The sequence below is a fragment of the Aulostomus chinensis genome, chromosome 12, assembly GCF_037954235.1.
Source record: "Aulostomus chinensis isolate RoL2024-O1b breed Wild chromosome 12, RoL_Achi_v1.0, whole genome shotgun sequence".
Lineage (NCBI taxonomy): Eukaryota > Metazoa > Chordata > Actinopteri > Syngnathiformes > Aulostomidae > Aulostomus > Aulostomus chinensis.
The window spans coordinates 19,290,204-19,297,221 of NC_141331.1; the positions used below are offsets into that span (position 1 = coordinate 19,290,204).

General features: G+C 44.4%; 1 protein-coding gene across 5 annotated transcripts in view; it reads left to right on the top strand.

Annotated features, from left to right (window-relative positions):
- ankrd44 (ankyrin repeat domain 44) overlaps positions 1 to 6,944 on the top strand; it is a 32,476-nt gene extending 25,532 nt beyond the window's left edge. For 3 of the 5 annotated variants that reach the window (XM_086220716.1, XM_086220718.1, XM_086220719.1), the window contains 7 exons: positions 298 to 385; positions 730 to 813; positions 933 to 1,078; positions 1,336 to 1,418; positions 1,625 to 1,707; positions 1,793 to 1,884; positions 2,913 to 6,944. In XM_086220716.1, the coding sequence (XP_086076842.1) occupies positions 298 to 385; positions 730 to 813; positions 933 to 1,078; positions 1,336 to 1,418; positions 1,625 to 1,707; positions 1,793 to 1,884; positions 2,913 to 3,172 (836 nt within the window). In that variant the 3' untranslated portion in view covers positions 3,173 to 6,944. The remainder of the gene's footprint in view (positions 1 to 297; positions 386 to 729; positions 814 to 932; positions 1,079 to 1,335; positions 1,419 to 1,624; positions 1,708 to 1,792; positions 1,885 to 2,912) is intronic. The other 2 variants (XM_086220717.1, XM_086220720.1) reach the window with 2 other exon arrangements.
- Positions 6,945 to 7,018: the final 74 nt, after the last annotated feature.

The window sequence follows — 7,018 nt, forward strand, 5'->3', positions numbered from 1 at the left end:
ATCATGTTTCTTCTGTCTGTCAACAGAATTAAGCAAAAACAGTCTGATATTTCGCCACAGAACAGGAAAATGCTGTAACCAGTTTCCAAATGAACACATTTGATGAGAGTCTCGGCCTGAAGACAACAAACTGAAATTAAGTCATAGCACTACCTAGTGGTCACAGGAAGTAAGCCTGATGTAACTACAATTTGTAGTTCACCATTTGTTGCTCTCTTTTAATGTACTGTGTATATACTTGGTGTGTGTGTGTGTGTGTGTGTGTGTGTGTGTGTGTGTGTGTGTGTGTGCGTGTAGGTCATGAGGGGTGTGTGGAGGTGTTACTGGAGCAGAAAGGTTGCCGCTGTATCGACGGGAATCCATTCACCCCACTGCACTGTGCTGTGTAAGTTCCATTAACTGTTGATGAGATTAACAGGACATTCTGGTCCTAATCGATCATTTTGACTGAAATACACAGAAAAAAAGTTCTCCTCTTTTCAAGGTAAATTCATTCGTTTAAGTTCTTAAAGCCACAAATGACATTTTGTTTGTTTTGTTTGATTAATTAGTACGACTAAAAACAGCAAATTCTTACATTTAAGAAGCAGGACCCAGCATTTGTTTCTGGTTTGTTTTAACTTATTGAAACATTGAATTGACTGGCTAACGTTTCCTGGTTGAACAAAAATTAACAAATGTTAATAGATGAAGAGAAATAGCAAAATGAAACATTATGTTGGTTGACAGGGTGAATGATCATGAGCCTTGTGCATCTCTCCTGCTGGAGGCGATGGGATCAGACATCACTGGCTGCAAGGATGCTAAGGACAGGTGAGACCTGTGTGTGTGTGTGTGTGTGTGTGTGTGTGTGTGTGTGTGTGTGTGTATGTGTGTAGGTTTGACACAGCAACTCTTTAACTCCTCTGCTGTGTTGTCTATCCCTCCTGCAGGACTCCTCTCCACGCTGCGGCCTTCTCGGGTCACGCCGACTGTGTCCAGCTGCTTCTTTCCCACGATGCACCTGTGGATGCTGTTGACCAATCGGGTTGCACTGCTCTGATGATGGCAGCTGAGAAGGGAAGGGTCGGGGTCCTCGGTGCGTCATTTGTTCACTCTATTCTGTTTTTGTGGGATCCGTTCACAACCCATGACTATTGATTGATCTGTGTTTGTTTATCAGCTGGAAGTGGCTCAGAAAATGCTCCAAAAACAGAAATGTGCCAACAATTCAATATTAGTACCTAAAGATTAAAAAAAAGAAAGATGCAAAGCTACACATAAAAATCTCAACAGTTCTGATAATAGTATCATCTGTCGTCATGGTGATGGCTATGAGTCTGTTTCCTGCTCTAGAGATGCTGTTGACCAGCGCCGCTGTCAACCTCCATCTGACTGACAAAGATGGCAACACCGCCCTGCACCTGGCCTGCAAAAATGTAAGTGTCCTCTAGGGGACGCACCACATCCTGAGAGTCTGCTTAGAGGGACGCAGTGCTCGAGCAGAGTTGTTGAAAGGGTTCAAAGCGGGGTATGTCACTGATGTATGACATAACTGCTGTACAGTATGTCATACGTCATGTATCCCACTATGGGATGAGGTCTTTAACCGGGCTACCAGTAACCTGCTGTCTTATTCTCTCAGGGGAAGGAAGACTGTGTCTTGTTGATCCTTGAGAAGCTGCCTGACTCCACTCACATCAACGCCACAAATGCAGCGTTGCAAACGTGAGCAAATAACATCCGTTCCCGGCTAATAGAAAAACCGGTCGAAGACATGAGTGTGATGGTAGAACGTCTCTGTCTCTGGCAGTCCTCTCCACCTGGCGGCTCGAAGCGGACTGAAGCAGGCGGTGCAGGAGCTGCTGACCCGGGGAGCCAACATCCAGACGGTGGATGAGAATGGTACGGTGAAACTGGTCCAGGGAGACGTCTGCTCTACCCAGGCTCTGTCTGCATGTTCTGGCTCGACCAGCGTAAATGTTCCAGCATGAACTCCACTGATCGGTGGTTAGAAGGATTTCGCGAGTGTGCTTCAGTTGACAGGGTTCCCACTGGCCATGGAGGAACTGGGCAAGAATATTCCTCTGAACCAGGGTTTATGGTTGTTGGGAGGGTGAACTTAACTTTGTCAAGTTATAAAGTCGTTACCTGCACTTTGTGGTAAGATGCAGCATGTGAAGGAACGAACACAAATGTTGTGTATGTTTGTATACTGTATTTGTTTTCTTGGTTGACCTGGCAAATGTGAAACATCATGAATTCCATCTAGAGAACCTTAGATCATAGTGAATCATAGCTATCCTAAAACCACCTCTACTTATAAAATGGTCCTGAAGAATTGGAATTCCATCGAGCCGGCAGTGGAAACCCTGATGGAAACTGAATACAAGCTGCTTGTTTGTTTGTTGGTTTGTTTGTTTGTTTGTTTGCCTGCAAATGTTTCATTACAGAAGTCGTCAGCGTTTTTCTGAATGTATTTACACTCACTGGTAACTTCATTAAATCCACCCGAACCTTTGCAACAGGAGCCGGTGCAGCAGCCCTGCTGGTGGTAGTTTGGACTGGACTGGTGCTGCTAATGATTTGGTTCCTTGTTTGACCTCAGTAATGAACAGAATAATTAGCTTCCTGTCAATGACACCTGAGTCACAAGAAGCTTTGTGAGAGCGGACTTCCTGAAGTGTCCAGTGAGTGTAGTTCAGCTGTTGTTCCTGTGTGCTGTGTACCCCCCCCCCCCCCTTGGTTTACTGCGTCAGCTGGCTGAACACTAATGGAATGCTGCTCCATCCTTCCTTTGTCTCCTGCTTTGCCTTCCCTGCTTCCTCCTTGTCCACGTCTTGCTCCTCCTCTTGTCTCTGTCCCCTTCCTTCCTTCCGTCCTTCCGTCCTTCCTTCTCTCTCTCTCTCTACGTCTCTGTCTCTCTACCTCAGGTCTGACTCCCGCTCTGGCTTGTGCTCCTAGCAGAGAGGTGGCTGATTGTCTGGCTCTCATTCTGGCTACCATGATGCCTTTCTGCTCCCCTTGCAGCTCCGGGGCTCCCTCTCCAGGCTCCCTGCTGAGGCAGCTACCCCACAAGGTGGGTAAAGGCCCGAGTACTGGCCCTCGTGGGCCACGTAGCCCCAGGAACCCATCTGGACCCTCCAGTGAGGGAACCACAGAGAACGACTCAGAGGACTCGGAGACCTTTTGACCCCAGTGACGTGACTCTCTACTCTCCTACCTCCAAGTGTGCACCTGCCAGGACTGATGTGTGTCTGGAGGCAGCAGGGTAGAGACTCCACGGTGACCCAGGGTGGGTGCTTGCCTGCATCCTTTGCTCGTCATGTACAGAATTTGCTCCGCCGGCACCAGCCTGGAGACCCACAGCGCTTTCTCTTCACCCCCCCCCCCCAAAAAAAAAACAAAAAAAAACAATGGCTGGAGCAGCCACGGTGCCCTGGACTAGCGACACAGCTGGATACGTCACTCTACAAAACAGTGCTTGAGGAAGAATTCGACCTGGGCCATACATGGCCGGGGTCCACATGCTTGTGTAAACTTCCACCACGGTCTGTTGTTTTCAACTCACGGGTGCTTCAATCCAAACTGACCTCGGTATGTAGTCTCTGCACGGCAAAGCAACTCGCCTCTGAGACTCAAGTCTGTCTTAAAAAAAAGAAAAAAAAAGAAAGCCATTTTTAACTGTTTGTACAAAATGAAGTCAAGATTTTAATCTTTTTTAGTATTATTTTTGTTATTGTCGTTTTGGCTTGGTGTACCAAATATAGCACATTAATGATTAACACGTTGTGGAAACCCTGTCTCCTAGAAGTTAATATTCTACTGCTCACAACACGAGTACATCTGCTGATAGGGAGACGTTTATGAGCAGCAACAACTGAGAGCACTTAAGATTGTGGCTAATATTCAGCAAAACTGTGCGTTCTGTGACTGTAAACTTAACAATTTTAGTGGAAGAGTTTAATTGGATCACTTGATTATGGGCTTCACTCAAATATATGGCAGTGACATCATATTTTCTGGCATCCATCCACCTTGGCTAGCTGCTGCGACTCTTCAGCTCACACTCAAGTGTGTGTTTTATATGAAGTTAGCTCGTTTGTTCCAGGATGAGTGAATGAAAATAACCAGGAATATTTCAAAGTCGATCTTTGTAAGCCTATTTTTATCTGTTAACACAGGATCAGAGCTTGCAAAGTGTATCTTTATTTAGCCGCTCCTGGTTCTACCTTCAAGCACTATGAGTGGTATCATTGCTATGTGTGGCCCTGTTCCACTGCCTGTGTTCACCAGAGCCCTGAATTATTTGGAGCGTGTGCAGGATTTGGGACACTGGGTGTCACATGGAACAGGTGGTACTGGATGATGTAATCGGAGGCGAAACGGGACCAAACCTTGTGCTATGCTATCTAATGTCTCTGATGACCAGGTTTTTAGGGAGTTGAGCTCCCATTAGTCCTTGTATCATGCGACTCCACCACAGCTGACAGACCGGACCAACCGGGTTGTGTGGTTGAAGCTGCGTGCTACAAGGCTGGAGAGGGGGATCACTGGTCACATGGGAGGTTCACATCCCTGACAGGTTTACTAGCACAAATTTGTCCTGCCAGCAGGACATTCAGGGTGTTTGACCACAAAAGATGAGCCTGGTCACAGAAGCAGGTGCTCAGGAAAGTTTCTTGATACGACTTACAGAACGAAGTAAACGCAGGATAATTGACTTCTAGGAGACAGAGTTGGTACATGAACTGGTACGAAGAGCTCGCTGTTTCCTGTTCACACAACACCTGAAGCACAAATTTAGATTTTGCTGTTTACTTTTTCAACTTTAGCTGGAGGACAGATTGAAGGATGAAGGGTGTGGCCCTCGAGGCGCCCCCTGCACTGCTGTTGGTCCCCGCGTACGTGTGCACACTTTTGCAACCATGGTGGCCAATGGTGACTTTTACTGTCAATGAACTTTGTCCCAGCCGGGCAGCTCAAAATTTCTAATCATACAAGCCCAGATTTGTTCATCTGAACTCCTCAGTTCATTGTGGTATTTATGGTCTTTTTACACGATGGTACAAATACTGCCAGCACTTAAATGTAAAATAACACAGGGCCTTGACCACTTCCTGCCCCCCCCACCTTTGACCTCTCTGTGTATCTACCTACCAGCCATGTGCCATTCTCTGAGATGTGTGCAGTGCCTTGATGTCTACTTTTCTTTTATAACGTTTCCCATGTGAGATAAAAACATTCTTATCAATTGAAGGAGCAGCTCACCTTAATCACTGTCTTCTTTTTTCCAACCCTAATGAGCCATTTTTGAAAAATCTGCCTCAGACTTCAGACTTAACCCCCCCCCCCCCCACACACACACACGCGCGCGCACACACAGTCACCATCAATACCCTAATAAAACTTAAAGAATGAATTTTTCAGAAAAGAGTCCCTGATGGCACGATCAGAAGCTACTGACTGGACTGCAAATTGATCTGGTTTTAGTCTCAGCTTTAAAACGGTTGTGGACAATAGCGGTTCTGTAGAGTTTGACCCTGTGATGCTCTTCAGCTGATCCTGTTGTGTGATTGAAAGAATTCATGTCATCAAATTCCTGTCGTAGAAAGTAGTTCTGCTGAAGAAACGGGGGTATTGTGATACATATTTTTTTTTTATATTTGATTTTTACACAAATCTTAATTCCTCCCTTTGCTTTTTTTTGGGAGAGAAAAGCTGCATGATTGAACCCAAACGGCGAGAAGCGATGAGAAACCAAACGTTCCTTTGTACTTCCTGTAAAGTGAGTTGTTCCGGGGGTTCATCTGCATGATCAGACCACCCCGTTGTTGCCCTCCTGACAGGCTGCCAATATTTTAGTTATTATTAATGTAAACAGGCTTGATGAAAAGACCAAAACCAACAAAGTGTGTGTGGGGTGGCAGATCTCCTAAAAATAAAGCGTCCATGTTCATCATCATGTAGCAGCATTGATGTAGAAGATCTTTGTTGGTTTGGATCTTTTCAATTTTTTGCCAGTAAGAAAAATAACATCCGATTGTGTTTGTTTTGTGTGTGTGTGTGTGTGTGTGTGTTTGCGTGTGCGAGTTATCTGTGGTACTGATAGGAAATGGAACTGCTTTTGTATATAATGTTAAAAGAAAAAAGGCCTTGTATTAGACAAAACAAACATTTGGATGACAGACTTTCTGAAAGTGATGAACTCAAGTGGTCGCTTTCTGATAAGCACACACACACACATGCACGCACACACACACACGAGTTTCAGCAGTCGTGACAATCACTGGCGTTGTGTGTCTGATGATTTTCATACCAGTTCCTGATGCAGTACGACAACGTTGAGGGCTGTTTGTCAGCTACATCTTGTTTTATATCAATTGTACAATTATAAAAATCTGCTCAAAGTTGTTGTGCAGATTCATTTATTTCATTAGTAAATAATTACAGGTGTGTTTGATGGCAGTGATGACATCCGTCATGAGGTTCTTGTTTCACTCCTTTTTTTATTCTAAAGTTACGTGTTTATCTGATTTGACTGATTACCAGTTACTATCAGACAAGTGATTACTAGTGGTGTTTCCTAATGAATACAACTAGAAAGGTCATCCCATGGCTACTTTTTAAAATTTAGTTATTTCTTTTTAGAATGGATTATTTAAAAAAAAGAGATATATAAATTTGATGTACTGATTTTACAACCATGCAGCCTCAGTGAACTTCCCTGATAATGGAAATATGTTGTTTTTTTAATCGTGAATTAAAATATTTTTTGGATTAAAATAAAAGATATTAGAAGAGAAAAGAGGAATCCCAACTTTCCAGAAACCAGCAGGAAATCTTGCTGCTCCTTGTTTCCTCACCAAGTGTCTGCACATAAACTAGAAGCACATTTGGGGGAATTTACTTTTGTTTCTCAGTCACTTTTAGTGTGTGATATATAAACTCTAGTTTGAGAGGGTTTCCCCCCCCCCACTCTTCATTTCTTCCAGTGAACACACACACACACACACACACACACACACACACACACACA